Source organism: Cyclopterus lumpus, chromosome 9 (assembly GCF_009769545.1).
Source record: "Cyclopterus lumpus isolate fCycLum1 chromosome 9, fCycLum1.pri, whole genome shotgun sequence".
Lineage (NCBI taxonomy): Eukaryota > Metazoa > Chordata > Actinopteri > Perciformes > Cyclopteridae > Cyclopterus > Cyclopterus lumpus.
The window spans coordinates 1800859-1823983 of record NC_046974.1 but is presented as its reverse complement, the minus strand read 5'-3'; the positions used below and the strand labels follow the sequence as shown (position 1 = coordinate 1823983).

At 43.8% G+C, this 23125-nt stretch overlaps 1 protein-coding gene across 1 annotated transcript in view; it reads left to right on the top strand.

Annotated features, from left to right (window-relative positions):
* Positions 1-19264, top strand: part of znf608 (zinc finger protein 608) — a 43015-nt gene extending 23751 nt beyond the window's left edge. The window contains 9 exon segments of the mRNA XM_034540717.1: positions 247-517; positions 6947-7034; positions 10993-11062; positions 11064-13451; positions 14382-14835; positions 15030-15196; positions 17880-18027; positions 18188-18244; positions 19245-19264. Coding sequence (XP_034396608.1) covers positions 247-517; positions 6947-7034; positions 10993-11062; positions 11064-13451; positions 14382-14835; positions 15030-15196; positions 17880-18027; positions 18188-18244; positions 19245-19264 — 3663 coding nt within the window.
* The last annotated feature ends 3861 nt before the right edge of the window (positions 19265-23125 follow it).

Genomic DNA, 23125 nt, shown 5'->3' with positions numbered 1-23125 from the left:
TGTTTCGTAGTTGTTATTAACGTGTGTTAGTTGTTATTATCGTTTCTATTCTATCTTATCATTGTTGTTATTATCTTATGTTGCTTGTTTTCAACTATTATTCCTTGTTATAAACATATCTTAGTTGTTATTGTTATCTTTGTCTTTACATCTCTTCCTCCTCATGTTCATGTTGAGTATGAGATAATAAATAAAGCTGAACACTCGATGAACTGATTAAAATGAACGGCCTCCTCTTCCCTCCAGGTGGACCCCATGTTCACGGTTCCAGCTCCCCCTGCTCCGGGCCACCCCGGGGCCCCCGGGTCCTCTCTGCCCTCGGCTCCTTCCTTCTCCCCTCCGGCCCTGCCAACCTCCACCTCCAAGCCGCTGGTGGTGAGGACCAGGTCTGTGGGCACCAACACCCAGGACGGAGGCGTCTCAGGAGCCCTGGAGGGCGACTCGGCCTGTCTGGGGCCCTGCCAGCCCGGTACCAGCGTCAACCTGGAGGGCATCGTGTGGCACGAGACCGAGGAGGGTAAGGACTAGTCCGGATGCGGACTCCAGTTCAGCCTCCAGGTAGTGGTTCAGGTTTCTGAGGTGTTGCACAACACTCACAGGACTGTGGCATGCTGGGTAGCACAACCAGTTCCACCTTTATGCAAAAAAGCTCATAATTTAAAGGACAACAGCTGGTCCGCCTTAAAGGTCAGTCCACCTTAAAGGTCAGTCCACCTTAAAGGTCAGTCCACCTTAACTTGCCCAGGTGGCCAACAAGTTATGAGTTGTATCATTTATTCAATGACAAAGCAACTGTACACACACTAGTTAATGTGTAACTTTATATATATATATATATATCTATATATATATATATATATATATATATATGACTTTATATTTATGTATATATCACTTTATACATATGTATTCATCTTTAGGGGCGTTTGTTGTGTTTGTTGTGTTTGTGTTTGTTGTGTTTGTGTTTGTTGTGTTTGTTGTGTTTGTGGTGTTTGTGGCGTTTGTTGTGTTTGTGTTTGTTGTGTTTGTTGTGTTTGTGGTGTTTGTGGTGTTTGTTGTGTTTGTTGTGTTTGTGGTGTTTGTTGTGTTTGTTGTGTTTGTTGTGTTTGTGTTTGTGGTGTTTGTTGTGTTTGTTGTGTTTGTGTTTGTGGTGTTTGTTGTGTTTGTTGTGTTTGTGGTGTTTGTTGTGTTTGTGGTGTTTGTGGCGTTTGTTGTGTTTGTTGTGTTTGTGTTTGTGGTGTTTGTTGTGTTTGTTGTGTTTGTTGTGTTTGTTGTGTTTGTTGTGTTTGTGTTTGTGGTGTTTGTTGTGTTTGTTGTGTTTGTTGTTTGTTGTGTTTGTTGTGTTTGTTGTGTTTTTTGTGTTTGTTGTGTTTTTTTTGTTTTTGTTTGTTGTTTTTTTTGTGTTTTTTGTGTTTGTTGTGTTTGTTGTATTTGTTGTGTTTGTTGTGTTTGTTGCGTTTGTTGTTTGTTGTGTTTGTTGTTTGTTGTGTTTGTTGTGTTTGTTGCGTGATCCGTCTCAGAGGAAGTGGAACGTGTTTCAGAGTAAATGAAACACTCTTCTGAAGCCTCAGACAGCATCAGCATCCTTTCTGACTTAGACAACAGACTTTGTTTGTGTGTAAACAACCCTGTTTACACCACTGCTTGTTGTTTTCACATTTGAGGATTACTGGTGTGTGGTTAAACCGTCTGAGGGGCGTCGAGCACTGAACTATTTTCACTCGAGGTGTGAAATATTCAGGTGTGTTTGTTTTGTTCCTCCTCGTTAGAAGCAACAGACGTGTTGTTCACATGAATTCAACAAGGGAGCGCTTCATTTGTAGAAGCTGTCGGAGTGAGAGCTGCAGGGGGGCTTCAGGTCTACTGGACAGCAACACCCCAGAGCTCTTATCTCGGATTATTAAAGCTGCATTTGAATCTTACACATCATAATTATGCATAACGGTTCAGGTGAGAATCGTCATCAATGCCCAATGAGTTTCCTCCTAAATAGAGCCACTCATGAACTGATGTTTACAATGTTTACTGAGGGAATCAATAAAATCAATGCGCTATAATTCATTGATATCACATGAAATCCATTTTTTATGTAATCCACAAAATCATGAACGACTGTAAAAAGTATAACGACTGTAAAAAGTACTTCAGTAACTCCTGTAGTTATTTTAACCCAATTGTGATTGAGTCGCCCCCTGGTGGTCAGTAGAGAGAATGCAGCTTTAACACATAAAGCAGAGACTTCTATACAACCAGAGGAGTCGCCCCCTGGTGGTCAGGAGAGAGAATGCAGCTTTAACACATGAAGCAGAGACTTCTATACAACCAGAGGAGTCGCCCCTGGTGGTCAGGAGAGCGAATGCAGCTTTAAAACATGACTCATAGACTTCTATACAACCAGAGGAGTCGCCCCCTGGTGGTCAGTAGAGAAAATGCAGCTTTAACACATGAAGCATAGACTTCTATACAACCAGAGGAGTCGCCCCCTGGTGGTCAGGAGAGAGAATGCAGCTTTAACACATGAAGCATAGACTTCTATACAACCAGAGGAGTCGCCCCTGGTGGTCAGGAGAGAGAATGCAGCTTTAACACATGACTCATAGACTACTATACAACCAGAGGAGTCGCCCCTGGTGGTCAGGAGAGAGAATGCAGCTTTAACAGAAATGAAATATCTGGTGAATATTCTCAGACTTTTAATGCTGATGGAGGATCGTAGAGCGTTGGCTTCTCGGATCTCTTTCAACTTCTCTTTGTGGATTTAAAGAAGCGGATCTTTGCGTCTGGATCTCCGTGTTCGGCCAAATGAGACGACGAGCGTGTTTAACAAACATAACCCGCTCGAACGGATTGAAGCTTCTCATCTTTTTCACTCCAACCACGTTCCAAAGTGAAATAAGTGAAATATTTTTAAACATGGCTGGATTTCTTCTCAGGAGCCGTGCGTTGTTTTATTTTTGCGTTGAGCTGCACATGAAGTCCAAAACGAAAAGAAAAAAACCCGAAACTCCATCTTCCACGACAACACGATGCCGTGGGAGTAGCGGGCAAAAAAGAGAAAAAACAAACAATAAATAATAATAAAATGAAGCTTTCTTGGTATTCAGACAAGACATTTATAAAGTGAATTCAGAGCTCTAACTTCCTCTGAAGGCTCTCTCTGACTTTACATGAACAAAACTGTAGTCGACCAACTCCAATTCTTTAGAATGGATCAATCAGTCGAGTCATTGAACAGGAAAAGAAAAGCCAAAAGTTCAATGTGAGAATGTTCTGCTGTTGAAGAAGAAAATCAAAGTGCTGCTGTGGAAGTAAAATAATCTAAATCATCATAATATCTTCACCTCTTTAGCTCGATGTCAGACAGCTGTTCTCTACGCTCTCTATAAACACACCGGACTCCTTTGACAGTGATTGTACCTCGTAGGAGACGGGAGATGCTGGTTCACCTCCAACAATGAGTGTTATTGTGGGACTGGTTTTAAAGGGGTGGTCTCCAATGATGATGTATAAGTACCTCATACAACCGCTAAATGTGGCGCTAAATGTGGCGTTAAATGTGGCGCTAAATGTGGCGTTAAATGTGGCGTTAAATGTGGCGTTAAATGTGGCGTTAAATGTGGCATTAAATGTGGCATTAAATGTGGCGTTAAATGTGGCATTAAATGTGGCGTTAAATGTGGCGTTAAATGTGGCGTTAAATGTGGCGTTAAATGTGGCGTTAAATGTGGCGTTAAATGTGGCGTTAAATGTGGCGTTAAATGTGGCGTTAAATGTGGCGTTAAATGTGGCGTTAAATGTGGCGTTAAATGTGGCACTAAATGTGGCGTTAAATGTGGCACTAAATGTGGCGTTAAATGTGGCGTTAAATGTGGCGTTAAATGTGGCGTTAAATGTGGCATTAAATGTGGCGTTAAATGTGGCGTTAAATGTGGCGTTAAATGTGGCGTTAAATGTGGCGTTAAATGTGGCGTTAAATGTGGCGTTAAATGTGGCGTTAAATGTGGCACTAAATGTGGCGTTAAATGTGGCACTAAATGTGGCGTTAAATGTGGCGTTAAATGTGGCATTAAATGTGGCGTTAAATGTGGCGTTAAATGTGGCGTTAAATGTGGCGTTAAATGTGGCGTTAAATGTGGCGTTCAATGTGGCGTTAAATGTGGCACTAAATGTGGCGTTAAATGTGGCGTTAAATGTGGCGTTAAATGTGGCACTAAATGTGGCGTTAAATGTGGCGTTAAATGTGGCGTTAAATGTGGCGTTAAATGTGGCGTTAAATGTGGCACTAAATGTGGCGTTAAATGTGGCACTAAATGTGGCGTTAAATGTGGCGTTAAATGTGGCGTTAAATGTGGCGTTAAATGTGGCGTTAAATGTGGCACTAAATGTGGCGTTAAATGTGGCACTAAATGTGGCGTTAAATGTGGCGTTAAATGTGGCGTTAAATGTGGCGTTAAATGTGGCGTTAAATGAGGCGTTAAATGAGGCGTTAAATGTGGTGTTAAATGTGGCGTTAAATGTGGCGTTAAATGTGGCGTTAAATGTGGCACTAAATGTGGCGTTAAATGTGGCGTTAAATGTGGCGTTAAATGTGGCGTTAAATGTGGCGTTAAATGTGGCACTAAATGTGGCGTTAAATGTGGCGTTAAATGTGGCGTTAAATGTGGCGTTAAATGTGGCGTTAAATGTGGCACTAAATGTGGCGTTAAATGTGGCGTTAAATGTGGCGTTAAATGTGGCACTAAATGTGGCGTTAAATGTGGCGTTAAATGTGGCTTTAAATGTGGCGTTAAATGTGGCACTAAATGTGGCGTTAAATGTGGCACTAAATGTGGCGTTAAATGTGGCGTTAAATGTGGCGTTAAATGTGGCACTAAATGTGGCGTTAAATGTGGCGTTAAATGTGGCACTAAATGTGGCGTTAAATGTGGCGCTAAATGTGGCGTTAAATGTGGCACTAAATGTGGCGTTAAATGTGGCACTAAATGTGGCGTTAAATGTGGCGCTAAATGTGGCGTTAAATGTGGCGTTAAATGTGGCACTAAATGTGGCGTTAAATGTGGCACTAAATGTGGCGTTAAATGTGGCGTTAAATGTGGCACTAAATGTGGCGTTAAATGTGGCACTAAATGTGGCGTTCAATGTGGCGTTAAATGTGGCACTAAATGTGGCGTTAAATGTGGCGTTAAATGTGGCGTTAAATGTGGCGTTAAATGAGGCGTTAAATGAGGCGTTAAATGAGGCGTTAAATGTGGTGTTAAATGTGGCGTTAAATGTGGCGTTAAATGTGGCGTTAAATGTGGCGCTAAATGTGGCGTTAAATGTGGCGTTAAATGTGGCGTTAAATGTGGCGTTAAATGTGGCGTTCAATGTGGCGTTAAATGTGGCACTAAATGTGGCGTTAAATGTGGCGCTAAATGTGGCGTTAAATGTGGCGCTAAATGTGGCGTTAAATGTGGCGCTAAACGCTGGGATGCAGACATGGACGTCAAAGATGGAGGGACAGAGGAGGGATAAAGGAGTTAATGGATTCAGTCTGACAGGATGAACGAGGGGAGAGAGAGAGACAGAATGGGAGCCCAGGTTTCTGTCTGTATTTGAAAGCACCGCGGAGACGGAGAGCTGGAGGCGAATGTAAAGACGGAGTCAGAGGATCCTCTAAGATGGAGTCAGAGTCTCAGAGAGGAAGACAAAGATGACGGCGACACAGAGAGACATGCGACAGTTTCTTTAAAAAAATTAAAACGATATTAGTCTTTTATCCTGCAGCTCGGGGGACTATCTTTACGGTTCAGGAGGCGGAGGGATAACCGAAGAGCCCCCTCCTCGTGACGGCGGAGCGATACGAGGAGGGGGCTGCCGGTTGCATCTTAATTAAGCAGAATACTAATTGGAAAGACAGAAAGGAGACGAGACCACCATTACGCCCCCTCCCCCCCCCATCCAGAGTCTGATGAGCTCTAATCAGAAGCTGATTGACTTGATGTGCAGAGATACAGTCAATCACAAGGATTGTAAATAATGACACACGCAGTAAACAACCACAATAACCACAGTGAAATAGCTGGCTTCGCCCTTAAAGGAACAGCGCATCATTTCAAGGGGAGGGGGTTAGGGTTTATTGGAGAAAAACAAAGAGAGCATGTTAGCTTAGCACAAATAATAACACGCACAGCAGGTGGGAAAGTAAAGTAAGAACAGACTTCTTCTGGTGTCCTTGAAACCCACTTGTTTGAACATTACAACAAATCCTTTCTCTTTGTTCGAGCTGCAGTGAATCTCCAAGTCAACAGGAAGTGAACACAGCGCCTGAACTCTGCAAGGAAAGACACTCGTTTGTATGGATCCGGGATTGGATTAGCTTGCCGTTAGCCGCCGGCGCATCAAAACAACCTGGAGGTTGATGGTTCTCAAATGTCAGTCAGAGAGAGAGGAAGAGGAAGAGGAAGACTTTCATATTTCAAACAGCCAGTTCATCAATTCTCAGATTAGAGTTCATACCTTGAAGTCCAAGTTTCCCTTCGCAGCAGGAAGCGGACGGCGTGGCGTCTGGTTGGAGCCTTACAGACGATACTCAGGGCGTGCCCACACAGCTGCTGCTGGTCTTCTTGAACCCTCTTTGAGTCTGAAGGACGTCACTGTGATGGATTTAATGTGATCCGTTTATTAGAGTGAAGGAGCGGCGTGTTGGGATAAAGGAGAGGCTGTGATCTGAGGGAATTACCCACAATTCATAGTATTACTCAGCAGAATGGAGGATGGAAGATGCAACATGAAAACACATAAAAGAGATTTTATTACTCCGGTTTATGCGTCAAACATTTTATTTTTGTCATTGAAGCTGTTTAAAGATGATTAAATAGATAATTGATCACAAACATCGAGGCCTGAACCCTGTGCTGCTGGTCCCAGTGGATCCAGTACTAACCCCTCCTGTCTCCGCCCACAGGCGTGCTGGTGGTCAACGTGACGTGGAGGAAGAGGACCTACGTGGGGACTCTGCTGGACTGCACCAAACACGACTGGGCTCCTCCGAGGTGAGACCTGCACCCTATAGAGACCAGTACTTAGACCACATCGATGCACGGGTCCTTTCAACGGGGGTCAAGGGGACTCCTACTTCACTGTGGGAGTCATTTTAATTTAACAATCAGCATTAATAGAGAACTTTTATTTCATTTTAGGAATCTAAGTCAGAGCTTTTTAAGAGGTCTTAAGGACTCACGTGTCATTAATTACGAATTCCCGTCTTCACTAACTTCATCTTTTAGATTTCACTTCTTTATGAAGCTTTACTTCATCAGATGGATCTTTATTTATATATAGTTAATATACACATGATACCTTCACTCGGGTATCATGTGTCCAATAAAAGTTTCCTCACTGCCTCGCACAGATTAATGATCTATTTATTTAATTTAACTTATCTTACAGCTTTAGTTTCTATGTTTTAATTATTATTATTATATTATTATTAATTATTATATTATTAATTATATAGGGCAGGACTAAACTGAGTTCTATCGAGGACCAGGACTAACCTGAGGTCTATCGAGGACCAGGACTAACCTGAGGTCTATAGAGGACCAGGACTAACCTGAGGTCTATAGAGGACCAGGACTAACCTGAGGTCTATCGAGGACCAGGGCTAACCTGAGGTCTATCGAGGACCAGGACTAACCTGAGGTCTATAGAGGACCAGGACTAACCTGAGGTCTATAGAGGACCAGGACTAACCTGAGGTCTATCGAGGACCAGGGCTAACCTGAGGTCTATCGAGGACCAGGACTAACCTGAGGTCTATCGAGGACCAGGACTAACCTGAGGTCTATCGAGGACCAGGACTAACCTGAGGTCTATAGAGGACCAGGACTAACCTGAGGTCTATAGAGGACCAGGACAAACCTGAGGTCTATAGAGGACCAGGACTAAACTGAGTCTGGTTCACAACCTGGTAAAAGCTCCTCACAGAATCTTAAAATGGAATCAAATAACTGGACTAGATGACTTGTTGATACACTTATAACCTTGTCATAACCTCATCATAACCTTCTTATAACCTCGTCATAACCTTCTTATAACCTTGTCATAACCTTCTTATAACCTCGTCATAACCTTCTTATAACCTTCTTATAACCTCGCCATAACCTTCTTATAACCTCATCATAACCTTCTTATAACCTTCTTATAACCTTCTTATAACCTCGTCATAACCTTCTTATAACCTCGCCATAACCTTCTTATAACCTCGTCATAACCTTCTTATAACCTCGTCATAACCTTCTTATAACCTCATCATAACCTTCTTATAACCTCATCATAACCTTCTTATAACCTTGTCATAACCTTCTTATAACCTCGTCATAACCTTCTTATAACCTTGTCATAACCTTCTTATAACCTTCTTATAACCTCGTCATAACCTTCTTATAACCTCGTCATAACCTTCTTATAACCTTGTCATAACCTCGTCATAACCTCGTCATAACCTCGTCATAACCTTCTTATAACCTTCTTATAACCTCGTCATAACCTCGTCATAACCTTCTTATAACCTTCTTATAACCTCGTCATAACCTTCTTATAACCTCGTCATAACCTTCTTATAACCTCGTCATAACCTCGTCATAACCTTCTTATAACCTTGTCATAACCTCGTCATAACCTTGTCATAACCTTGAAAAGACCAAAACAAATCTTTAGAGAAGTCCGTGGAATGTTCCAGGCGCTTCGGTGACATTCAGGGACACGCTGAAGAAAAAAAGCAATTACAAACATCATAAGAAACATGAGATATCATCATTTTAACATCACATGGGGGACAGAAAGTCTCAACGGGCTTCACGGTTCCATTAATGAAAACGATTAACGGCCAAAAGAGTCTTTCCAAGGTCACAATGCAGTGTCATAATTAATGCACCATAAGGCCAGCACACACGCAAGGTTCAGGGTCCGGCGTGGAAAGGAGAGCGTCGCTCTGTAGATCCACGTAAAGCAATCTCACAGACAGCTCGTTGATATGAATAACAATGTGTGACAGTGGATGTGAGGCGCTCTGGTAAACAGCTTCAAAAGACTTCAAAGACGAAGAGACATCATGTGAATACATAATGTATCAATATGCAGCACAGAGATGATCATACAGGTTATCAAAGGGGAGAAAAATCAATTTCTATCCCTGACGTCTGGATAGAGATGTCAGACATGAGCCTGGAATCATAATCACTTATCCTTTTATTGTCTGATAGAACAAGAGATCAATCTGACTGAAGATATGAACCAGCTGTTTGTCGGCATAACGTCTTCATAAACAGCTTCTGGATTTTACAGTTTATGTTTCCATGTGTTTTTCTCAGTTTGTAAATCAGGATGGGAAAAACGTTCATAAACTTGACATGATACAATACGACAAATGATACAGTGACACAAAACAATACATGGTGATATAATATGATATGATACGATACGATATGATATGATACATTATGATATGATATGATACAATATGATATGATACAATATGATATGATACAATATGATATGATACGATACGATATGATATGATACATTATGATATGATATGATACAATATGATATGATACAATATGATATGATATAATATGATATGATACGATACGATATGATATGATACATTATGATATGATATGATACAATATGATATGATACGATACGATATGATACAATATGATATGATACAATATGATACAATACAATATAATACGATCCATAGTTATACAATATGATACAATACAATATGATACAATATGATATGATATAATATGATACGATACGATACGATATGATACAATATGATACAATATGATACGATCCATAGTTATACAATATGATACAATACAATATGATACAATATGATATGATACAATATGATACAATACGATACGATATGATACAATATGATACAATATGATACGATACATAGTTATACAATATGATACGATACATAGTTATACAATATGATACAATACAATATGATATGATACATAGTGAAACAATATGATACAATACAATATGATATGATACATAGTGAAACAATACAATACGAAGTGACACAATATGATACGATAAAATGTGATAAAACTAAATATGATAACATGATACAATACGATGTAAAACAATACAATTTGAAACAATAACATTTGGTACAGTGCGATAACATTTGATGTGTTAGATAGGATCAAAATTAACATGTGATATGATACAACAGGTGGATTTTCATCCAGTTTTTCTTGTCGAAATGTCGAAAACAAATTAATAAAATCTTCATCGCTTCAAATGATCTGATTGACCTTCTTCACATTAATGCATGAAACCAACGTGCATGTCATATTCCTGGAGAATCAGCACCGACTGCTGCTCGTCTGCTTATTGCAGTCATTCACATTGTCTCCAAAATACGGTTTGAATGTGCGATGCATATGGATGAAAACATGGATACAATGTGACAAGAGTTTGTAATATGATGTGATACCCAACGATGCCGTTCACACCTTCTTCTTTGTTACGTTGTCACCATCTGCTGGACTACTGAGCACACTGCAGAGTGGTTCAAATATGTTTTAATCTTCCCAAGTCTATATCTTTTGTAAAAGTTAATTATTTAGATTATTCTAAAGATATCAATAGTTATTGATATACAAATAGAAAGAGCCTCCTTTGTGATGTCTTGATTTGTTACTCAAGTGGTTTACTGGTCCTTTTACACCCAGAGATCAGAGGGTGTTAGTTGGAGGGAGGATCAGGGGGAAGCTGGAGTTGAAATACTGTCTATTACTTGGCTGGGAATGGAGTGGAAAGGAATCTTTTTATAACGCTTTAAAAGTAAGAACCAATGCATTTGCTCATTTACGGTTTAATAATAATTTCCTGACCTTATCAGTTATGCTATATGTTGTTTTGTATCTCATCTCATTTCCAAGCTGTCAGTAAGTATTTGTTCTCCCCTTCTTGTGTCAGGTTTTGCGAGTCTCCCTCCAGCGACCCCGAGTTGCCCGGTGGGCGTGGCCGGGGCAAACGGATGCGATTGGGCCATGGCCGAGAGGCCCTGCGTTGAGTCGGCCCCTGCAGCCAAAGTCCGAGGTCTGTCGCAGCACAGGAGCCGCGGAGGTGGTATGGCAGGAACCGCGGCTCCCATCCACAGCAAGGGACGGAGAGGAAGCCTGAACCTCATCAACAGCAACTGCCGAGCACCTCCTTCTTTCTTCACTGTGGAGGAGGTGAAACCTGCCAACAGCACCTCCTCTCTCTCGTCCGGGAAGCGAAAGAACAAACCGCCGGCCGACCTGGACCTCAGCTTGGTCTCCTCTGACGACAAAAACGGGAACGGGAAGAGGATCCGAGCCAAATCCCGCAGTGCCCCATCCACGCCGCAGGGCAAATCTGACCCCTCGTTCATGGACCCCGGAGGAGGTTGCGCCTCCTCACCTCCTCCCCCGCCCATCCTCATCGACTGCCCCCACCCCAACTGCACTAAACGCTACAAGCACATCAACGGCCTGCGCTACCATCAGACGCACGCACACCTGGAGGCCGAGGAGCAGAGGAAGCCTGAGCTGGAGCCCTTGAAGGACGGGGAGAGTGAGGATCGACTATCAGACTGCGAGGACACCATCAGCAACATGACGTATGACCTCTCAGAGACAAACAGCACCAATGCCAACAGCTCCTCGAAGAGACCCGCTCCTCTATATAAGGTGACCACGGTGGGATCTCCTAAGAACAGGCGGCTACTCCTCAGCACTGACCACAGCCCCTTAGTCAACCCCAAGACCAGAAGAACCTCACTGCTGAAAGACGGGCTGCTTGACGACCTCAGCAATCTGCCCATCATCTCCAACATGACCGTGGTTCTGGAGAACTGCATGGTACCAGACAGGAACTCCACAGTCGAGATGCCCAAGCTGGAAGCCGAAGGCTTGATCGACAAAAAGGGAGGCGGGTGCGACAAGAGCAAGAAGGCCAACGGGAAGGTCGAGAAGCTGTCCAAGTCACGGACCAACCGGCCCATCGCTCCGGCCCCTGCTCCCCCAAAGCTGATCGCCATACCCAACACAGCGTATCCAACCGGCACAGCCGACACTGCCACCTCACAGCAGAACTCACCCATGGCAGCAGTGGGCCTCACCAGTAAAATCCTTCCTCTGAAACCCCTCAAACCAAAGCTGAGCATTGTTGTGGAGCCGAGCCTCCTCAAAGCCACCATGGTTACCTGCAGCAAAGAAACCAGGAAGAAAGAGAAACGGAGGCTGAAGGACAAACACAACAAAGACGCGCAAATCAGGACGCCCAATGGCGACAGCAGTGGAATCAAAATGGAAGATGGTTGTGGTGGTGGTGGTTCCAAAATGGGTGTCAAGGACATTTCTGGAAGCCTTCTGAAGGAGCACCTCAGTAAGCAGGATGTGATGAACGGGCTCACAGAGAGCCAGGAGAGCCGTATGGCCAGCATCCGAGCCGAGGCGGACAAGGTGTACACCTTCACTGACAACGCCCCCAGTCCCTCCATCGGTGGCTCGTCGAGGCTCGACTCCGGCGGCAGTTGTCTGGCAACAGACAGCAAGAACAACAGCCCCGCCTACTCCGACATCTCAGATGCCGGGGACGACGGGGGATCTTCCGAATGCCGCTCGGACGGAATCCGATCCAAGTCCGCCTCCTCGGCCTCTTCGGAGGCGAGCTGTAGCAGCAACCACGGCAACCCTGGTAAAACCCCGCCCACTGCATCTGCCCCGCCATCGAAGGACCCCCAATCTCCGTACTACCACGGATACGAGCCCTACTACCTGCAGGGGTACATGCAGTCGGACAGACAAAACAGCAGCAGCGTTGCTTTCCACAAAAGCTCCGGCCTCGACAGCAAAGGTAAAGACAGGAAGGAGGAAGTGAAAGAGGACGACAAAAGCTCCTCCCACGACTTCTCGGACTCAAAGAAAGGCGACGGGCCGCCTCAGTCTCAGCTCCTGCTGGCTATGAGCCAGACTCAGACCGCCTTGGCCCAGTCGTTGTACTACGGCCAGTACTCCAGAGGCCTGTACATGGACCAGAAAATGTTACTGGCCTCCAAGTGCTGCGACCAGACGCACGGTGGCAAGCAGAGGGGCGAGAGGGCACCGGGGCTGAGAGACAGCGAGGACGACAAACACATGGTCGGGGGTTCAGCCGGTGGACCCATGCTGGGTAAAAGTCCAGATGGAGCCAAAGGTTGCTGTCCCAAACCCGTCCTGTCCTACGTGGAGATGAGTGAGAGGGGAGAAAGGGGACAGAGTCTGGGCGCGAAGGCGGCGCACCTGGTGGACCAGCACCAGGTCTCGATGAAAGACTGCGATGACATCAAGTCACCTTCCTCTTCCTCTTCTTCATCACTCCACAACCCAAACAGTCAGACAGATCTGGACTCAAATGTTTCCTATTCCAGTGTAAGTTTCTCCCTCTGTCTCTAACCCGCCGCCGCTAATGGTGTTGTTGGTGTTGCTTTGGCGACTGCTGTTGTGTGACAAAGAGATTAGAAACACGCGTTCAGCTCAACCAATCAGGTGCTAATTACAGTGGGCGTGGCTTCTGTGGTGCTGTAGCCGTGCTTTGACATGTCACTTTAGTTCTTTTGGCTGAAATCAAAATTGTGTGGTTTGATGTGATGGATGTAAATATATGTATATATATTTTTATGTTTTAAAATCCATGCTGTAAATGTAAAATGTAAAACAATCAAGTGTTTTTTTTTTTTACATGAGTTGCTTTTTTTCAGAGAGCTTGTACAGGTTCATTTAAACCATGTCATCTCACGATGTATTCATCACTAAGTCGAGCCGTGCCGGTGTCTTGTAAAAAACCCCAAAAGAAACGGGTCGTATGAATTGAATGAAAGCCGTCTGAGAGGTTGTTGTTTTTTCTTCCTTCAGTTCGGCCTAAATTCAGCCGTTGATCACATGTCTCTGTTCTGAACGCCACACTCCTCACATCACCCCCCCGAATGGCCGCCTGCTGTTGACAAACGCCGTCATCCCTCATCAGCATACCCCCCCCAGGGCCAGTGATAGATGCTCTGTCTCTGGTTCTGTTCACTCCAGCACACAGTGTTTCCTCTATAGTCGTTCAGCAGCGGTGGGCCGCCGCAGAAAGAAATTATCCTCCTTTGTTAAACTGAAAATGTGCCAATGAAAGTCATGAAATAGCCTTAACCCCCCCCAAGAAATAATACTTTAGTTCTAGCTCTGCAGCTGGCCATGTAAAACCAAACTGGGACAAAGACGCGGACCAGAGTTGAACCGACTCCCACCCACCACTGTTAACAGCATTATAGGGGAAACACTGCGACTAGCACCAACACTTGTCCCCCATCGATCTAGCCCTCCGACGGCCCGGCCTGGGCTCACTGCCTCGCTCACAGCAAATACTCTGAGCTACAACATGGGGAGGAGGCCGAGGAGGGGGAAGCAGACAGGGGGAAAGAGTGGGGAGCGACCGTGGAGCCTGCCGGGGCCAAGATGACCTCCGGAGGAGGAGGAGGAGGAGGAGGTGTGGGCGGAGATGCCGAAAATGCCAGGGTGCACGATCTTCCGCCGGCCATCGACTTGGAGGATCCGGACCGACTGGACGGGCTGGACGATCAAGGCCAGGAGCCGATGGGAGTTCTGGCTGAGGAGTCCCAGAACGCCCGGGCGGCGGTGTCTCCTCCCATGACACCCCAGCAGCCCTACATCCAGTACCAGCACTCCTCCTACCCGCCCTACCTGGCGATGTGCGAGGGCGGTGGGGGCTCCTACAGAGGGGTGTCCCCGACCCTGGTCCACAACTACCCAGGTGAGAGTCTGAGCACAGGTTTTACTTTGAAAGGACTACTTCAACATTTAGGGACATCCTGTCCTTTGTAATCTTTGAGTTAAACAATCTGAGCTATGAAGTGTTGACGTGGAGTTTCTCATTTCTCTCACAAAGGAAGCAAATAAGAGTATTTCTTTGTACTTTACCTTTAATTATTTAAATGTCCTCTCCAGGTTTCCACTACCCTCTGTATGGTAAGACGGCGGGCCGTGAGGAGTCCGAGGTGACTCCTCCCACCAGAGGAGGAGCTGTGGGCGGGCTGCAGAGCGGCGACGCCTCCTCGTCCTCGTCCCTGGAGCTGCAGCAGCAGCAGCATCTGTACCACGGGAAATCCCCCGCCGTGAGAACCTGTTACACTAGTCCATAAACACACATTATGAACCTGTTACACTAGTCCATAAACACACATTATGAACCTGTTACACTAGTCCATAAACACACATTATGAACCTGTTACACTAGTCCATAAACACACATTATGAACCTGTTACACTAGTCCATAAACACACATTATGAACCTGTTACACTAGTCCATAAACACACATTATGAACCTGTTACACTAGTCCATAAACACACATTATGAACCTGTTACACTAGTCCATAAACACACATTATGAACCTGTTACACTAGTCATCCATTAGTTTCCATTTTTATTCCTATATTTCTACTTTTGACAGCTTCACTGTAATCACAGACAGTAGCTGCTTCACTGTAATCACAGACAGCGTCTGCTTCACTGTAATCACAGACAGCTGCAGCTACTTCACTGTAATCACAAACAGCAGCTCCTTCACTGTAATCACAGACAGCGTCTGCTTCACTGTAATCACAGACAGTGTCTTCTTCACTGTAATCACAGACAGCAGCAGCTTCACTTTAATCACAGACAGCAGCTCCTTCACTGTAATCACAGACAGCGTCTGCTTCACTGTAATCACAGACAGTGTCTCCTTCACTGTAATCACAGACAGCAGCTGCTTCACTGTAATCACAGACAGAGTCTGCTTCACTGTAATCACAGACAGCGACTGCTTCACTGTAATCACAGACAGCAGCTGCTTCACTGTAATCACAGACAGCATCTGCTTCACTGTAATCACAGACAGTGTCTCCTTCACTGTAATCACAGACAGCAGCTGCTTCACTGTAATCACAGATAGCAGCTGCTTCACTGTAATCACAGACAGCGTCTGCTTCACTGTAATCACAGACAGTGTCTGCTTCACTGTAATCACAGACAGTGTCTCCTTCACTGTAATCACAGACAGCAGCTGCTTCACTGTAATCACAGACAGCGTCTGCTTCACTGTAATCACAGACAGCAGCTGCTTCACTGTAATCACAGACATTGTCTGCTTCACTGCAATCACAGACAGCAGCTGCTTCACTGTAATCACAGACAGCAGCTCCTTCAATGTAATCACAGACAGAGTCTGCTTCACTGTAATCACAGACAGCGACTGCTTCACTGTAATCACAGACAGCGTCTGCTTCACTGTAATCACAGACAGCTGCAGCTACTTCACTGTAATCACAAACAGCAGCTCCTTCACTGTAATCACAGACAGCGTCTGCTTCACTGTAATCACAGACAGTGTCTTCTTCACTGTAATCACAGACAGCAGCAGCTTCACTTTAATCACAGACAGCAGCTCCTTCACTGTAATCACAGACAGCGTCTGCTTCACTGTAATCACAGACAGTGTCTCCTTCACTGTAATCACAGACAGCAGCTGCTTCACTGTAATCACAGACAGAGTCTGCTTCACTGTAATCACAGACAGCGACTGCTTCACTGTAATCACAGACAGCAGCTGCTTCACTGTAATCACAGACAGCATCTGCTTCACTGTAATCACAGACAGTGTCTCCTTCACTGTAATCACAGACAGCAGCTGCTTCACTGTAATCACAGACAGCAGCTGCTTCACTGTAATCACAGACAGCGTCTGCTTCACTGTAATCACAGACAGTGTCTGCTTCACTGTAATCACAGACAGTGTCTCCTTCACTGTAATCACAGACAGCAGCTGCTTCACTGTAATCACAGACAGCGTCTGCTTCACTGTAATCACAGACAGCAGCTGCTTCACTGTAATCACAGACATTGTCTGCTTCACTGCAATCACAGACAGCAGCTGCTTCACTGTAATCACAGACAGCAGCTCCTTCAATGTAATCACAGACAGAGTCTGCTTCACTGTAATCACAGACAGCGACTGCTTCACTGTAATCACAGACAGCGTCTGCTTCACTGTAATCACAGACATCAGCTGCTTCATTGTAATCACAGACAGCAGCTGCTTCACTGTAATCACAGACAGCGTCTGCTTCACTGTAATCACAGACAGCTGCAGCTGCTTCACTGTAATCACAGACAGCGTCTGCTTCACTGTAATCAGACAGCTGCAGCTGCTTCACTGTAATCACAAACAGCAGCTGCTTCACTGTAATCACAAACAGCAGCTCCTTCACTGTAATCACAGACAGCGTCTGCTTCACTGTAATCACAGACAGCTGCTTCACTGTAATCACAAACAGCAGCTCCTTCACTGTAATCACAGACAGCGTCTGCTTCACTGTAATCACAGACAGCTGCTTCACTGTAATCACAAACAGCAGCTCCTTCACTGTAATCACAGACAGCGTCTGCTTCACTGTAATCACAGACAGCTGCTTCACTGTAATCACAAACAGCAGCTCCTTCACTGTAATCACAGACAGCGTCTGCTTCACTGTAATCACAGACAGCTGCAGCTGCTTCACTGTAATCACAGACAGCTGCAGCTGCTTCACTGTAATCACAGACAGCAGCTGCTTCACTGTAATTGTCTTTGTCTGAAGAACATTAGAGAAGGAGAAGAAGTTTAGTTTCTGCTACTGTCGTAAAAATATATGCAACACATTTCTGTCACGGCCAAATACTTTAAGGACACACTGGAGATACTTCATGAACATGAACTACAGGTTTAGTAAAAGGTGTGTGTGTGTGTGTGTGCGTGTGTGTGTGTGTGTGAGCAGCCCGGTGAGAAGGGTTCCCCCGAGGGAGAGAGAGAGGCGGAGCGCGAGAGGAACCACGTGTCGTTTGCCCGACACCTCCACACACACCATCACACACACCTGGGCATGACCTACAACCTGATGTCAGGCCAGTACGACATCTACCAAGGTAACACACACACACACACATACACACACACCTACACGTACACACACATACACACACACACACACACAGTGATCTGAACTACAGAGTTCATCTTTTCAGGAAGACGAGAGAACAAATGAGGACATTTTATTTTGAAAAGTGACTTCCTTCCTGTTTGAAGGGTTGAGCTCGCGGTCGCTGGTCTCCAGTCAGCAGGTGTCGGGTCACTCCTCCACAGGTGAGTGTGTGCTGAATATATTAATATTATATATATATATATATATATATATATATATATATAATATTAATGTTTTACACGGATGCATTTGTGATTCTAAAAAACAGCATCTTCATTCATCTTTTGATTTTCGTGCAAAACATACAATAAAAAATTAGATGAAAATTAAATAGAAATAATAAATTGCGGCTTTGCCACTTTAGATGAGGTCAAGGAATATAATTATACATATTTATTAAAATAATCCAGTAAATCAAATTACATATCATTATTATTCCCCACTTGACGTTGTCCGTATACATTTATACATGTTTGTGTGAATGTGTGACATGATGTGATGATTAACATAATTAATTACCAGAGGAGTCGCCCCCTGGTGGTCAGGAGAAAGAATGCAGCTTTAACACATGAAGCATAGACTTCTATACAACCAGAGGAGTCGCCCCCTGGTGGTCAGGAGAGAGAATGCAGCTTTAACACATGAAGCATAGACTTCTATACAACCAGAGGAGTCGCCCCCTGGTGGTCAGGAGAGAGAATGCAGCTTTAACACATGAAGCATAGACTTCTATACAACCAGAGGAGTCGCCCCCTGGTGGTCAGGAGAGAGAATGCAGCTTTAACACATGAAGCATAGACTTCTATACAACCAGAGGAGTCGCCCCCTGGTGGTCAGGAGAGAGAATGCAGCTTTAACACATGAAGCATAGACTTCTATACAACCAGAGGAGTCGCCCCCTGGTGGTCAGGAGAGAGAATGCAGCTTTAACACATGAAGCACAGACTTCTATACAACCAGAGGAGTCGCCCCCTGGTGGTCAGGAGAGAGAATGCAGCTTTAACACATGAAGCATAGACTTCTATACAACCAGAGGAGTCGCCCCCTGGTGGTCAGGAGAGAGAATGCAGCTTTAACACATGAAGCATAGACTTCTATACAACCAGATCCGTGTGACTGACAGCTCGTGTCTTCAGTGTGTTGTCCTCTTTGTCTCCACAGAGAGCGAAGGGAAGAAGTAGGACGTCCCACGTCTCACATGAGGAACGGCAGATCGCTCAGACATCAACTTCCTGGTGTTTAATAAGCTTCGCCTCGCTTAGAGGCAGAGAACTAGAATTTTAAAAAAAGAAACAAAAAGACTCTCTTTCATTTCCTACTAATCAAACGCACCCGTTTTTTATAACACGTCATGGTGGGAGCAGCCGGAGGGACGGGGGAGGCGGGATCTGCACCAACCAATCCAGAGCTTTTGGAGATTTCACTTCAGTGGGCGTCCCAGAATGCCGTGCGTCAGCCCCGACTGCAGCCGTGGCGTTCAACTTTATTAAAAAAAAAATTACAAATTGCACATTTATCGTAGTGTATTATGATGATGATGATGATGATATGACTGAATGTACTGAAGGAGACTTCCCCGATAGAGTTGATCTTTGGGAAGCAGCGTTAGGAAGCTAAAAAGTCTATTATCCTCCTCCTCCTCCTCCTCCTTCTTCTTCTTCTTCTTCTTCTTCTTCTTCTTCTTCTCCTTCTGATTATTGAAGTGGTCCTCCTCCCTCCATAGTGCTGACGCTATACATTTGTATTACTAACCTGTACTTGAGCGTAACCATGTTGATTGTATCGTCTTTATGTGAGAGTAAACCTTCACATGGACCTGCCCGGTGCCGCGTACGGTCCCCACTGGTGTAAATATTCTGTACAGATTCATGGCGAAGCACCGACATGCTTTTACCCTCCTCTACGTTGACCTCCATCTTTGCGGGGGGGGTGGGGGGGGTTGGGGGGCGGAGCCTTTTAATTTATCAGCCGAGTTTGTTCCTAAAAAAAGAGAGAGTTTGAGGGTTTGAGGACACGTGTGTTGCTTAGCGACCGTCAGCTCCAGTTTGGGCCTCTTAAGAGCCAGCGAGGTTTAGGACCCCAAAGAAAAGCTGCCACCGACCTGCAGAACCATGGCTACCAAATGGACCTCGCGGTGAGGGGGTACGGCCAAACAAAGGAACACGAACCAGGACTTTCACCCACCTGTCGATGTTTCTTTTGTGGCGAAACCCCAACCGGCCCTTAATGGCCGCATGTGGAAAAGAGTCAACCCTTCCGGATTGGTTTCTTTTATGATTTTGGGGGCGGGACTTGAATAGGAACCAGCTGATAGTTTAAAGGTCCAGAAAAGGGAAAAGACTGGTGCCAAATATAGAATGATATAGAATAAAGATCGAGGGAGTGACTTCAACGCGTGTTGTTGTGACTTGATTCTCGTTCTTTTGGGCTTTTATTAAAAGACGACGCTGGAGCTGGAGGTCCAAGCCGGAGCTGCAGGTGAACCAACGTGACGAGTTCCTCTCACCCTCTGAAGGACCGTTCCAGTGTTACACCCGTTTCTTTATCGTTACGTTAAGTCTGCTCACAACCAAACGGGTATTTCAGTGTGTTCGTTTACTAAATAAAAGCATTTGATGGCGAATCCGAACGCTAAATTCAACGTAGTTTTAAGTATCTACAACTGAAATAAGATGGAAAAATATAATTTAACCTTGAAAACACTGAAATTATCCTTCTGATTTCAAAGTTTACGGTCAGTGAGGCCCACAATCCTTTGCTCTGCCCCGGCTCCCGCGCTCCCCCCCCTACAAGCTAACTAGCTCAATGCAGAGCCGCTGATAGACCGTTAGCTAAAGTGCTTTACTTAAAGGAACAGTGTGCAGCATTTAGGATCTACTGGCAGAAATGGAATATCACATAATTAAGTGTGTGTGATTTAGTGTGTGATAACCTGACAATGAGAATCGTTGGTGGGTTTCTGTTAGCTTAGCAAGAGTCGTTTATGTCTACGTATGGAGCCGGCGGCCATGTTTTTCTACCGAAGCCCAGAGAGGACAAAACTGAGAGGCCACCGTAGTTCTCCAGCGGGAGACATTCCAGTTGTTTGCAGTCTGCAACCTCACCACTAGATGTCGCCGAATACTACACACTGCACCTTTAAGTACAGCTTTGAGGCATATTTAATTGAGTATTTCCATCTCATGCTACTTTATACTTCTACTCCACATCTCAGAGGAATATTGTACTTTTTACTGCACTATATTTATTTAACTTTAACTTTATTTAATTTACAGATTCACATTAATACGACAAAATATGATAAACAAACACATTCTGATGTATTATTGTGGATAAATCTAATACTTTGGAGATACTAACAAGTTAACCAGCAGTGCATCAAGTTATTAAAATGAAACTTTCACCAGCTGCAGCATCAAAGTGATGAACACATGAATGCAACAATAATTATTATCCAGCTATATAATCTAGTGTATATATGTATTATTCTGCATAGTGAGTACTTCTACTTTTGGTACTTTAAGCCTTAGTGCTAACATGCTAACACTAGCGTATGCTAACTATGAATCACAGTACGTGAATCCATCAACCTCTACCACGATGCCTTCAATGTCGCGTCACACAGACCGTGATTTAGAGCGTTAGCCTGTAGTTGTAGTTCTGAAATCTCAGTTACTTCCTCTTTGACACGTGAAACAGTGTCAAATTGGCTGCGAACATCCAAATAACATAAAATATTTAAATAAATAAAGTTGATTCAAGCTTTTTTTTTTTTTTTTCATCATCATTAAATAACATACTGCTACAATAAAAAATAAAATAAAAACCTCATTTAATTTAATTTGTATCATTGTGATGACATGGCTGGCATTAAAATTAAAAAATAATAACCAATCCAAACCCAAAACTGCTGTCGGAGCAAAACAACAACACGGGTTAAAACAACAACAGAGACGTGTTTTTAAAGTGTTGTTTCTTCCAATGTAGCATGAAGTAACGAGGGTATATTTCCTGGTGCGGGTTGCACCGCCTGACTCGGCCTATCAGCGGCTCCGCCTCACCTCTACAACACCTTACCTGCATAGTATCGGTGATCATTCTATTACTTGAATATAGTGCTATGAACTCTGTTTACACGGCGCGGCGTCGTCTTATAAAGGCTGCTTGGTGTGTGTGTGTTCGCATCCCACCCGCTGTATCCAGTTATTAATAACACACGGAGAAATCGTATAAACATGGAACCTGCTGTTGCTTTTTTATACTGTATATGCCTTAATTCATATGTTTGGCAATCATGATTAAAGGATGTTTTATAAAAAAAAAATCCTCTCGTCTGTGGAGTTTTGTTTTATTATTTATTATGAATGGTTATTGCATAAGTCTGTATTTTTTGGGGGGGTTGACCGACACATTGTGAGAGTATTAACGCGTTATAAATAACAATAAGTAAGTCTAATCTGCTTTTTCATTAACAAATGTTTCATGTATTTGTAAATAACAGGTGGTATGTTGTGAAGGCACAGAAGTTAAGTGAGTGAATTACTATATTATCACTCTTTTCTTCCCCTCTTTTGTGTGATTATTTGTATTTATTTATTATGTATCAAGTGGTGGAAGAAGATCTTTTAGTTCAGTAAAAGTACAACAGTGTAGAAATACTCTGTGACATGTCCTGCATTCAAATTTTCAGTCAGTATAAAAGAATGAGAATAAAAAAATGAAGTACTCTTCATGCAGAACGACACGTTTCAGAATAATATGTTTAATGGGATTATAATTATTAGTGCAGCACCTTTAATGTGGCCGCAGGTAAAGGTGGAGCTTATTTTAACACCTACATCTATAGTTTTAGGCTATATTAGATTATATTTTTTATTTTACACTAATAATCTTTCATTTTTTAATCATATTTATTTTTTATAAGGGCAAATAATATATATATTTTATATATGTATATATATATAAGAGATAAAGAAAGTCCAGTATTCCCCCTCTGGATTGTAGTAGAGTAAGTTAGATTAAATATAAGTACTCAAGTACAG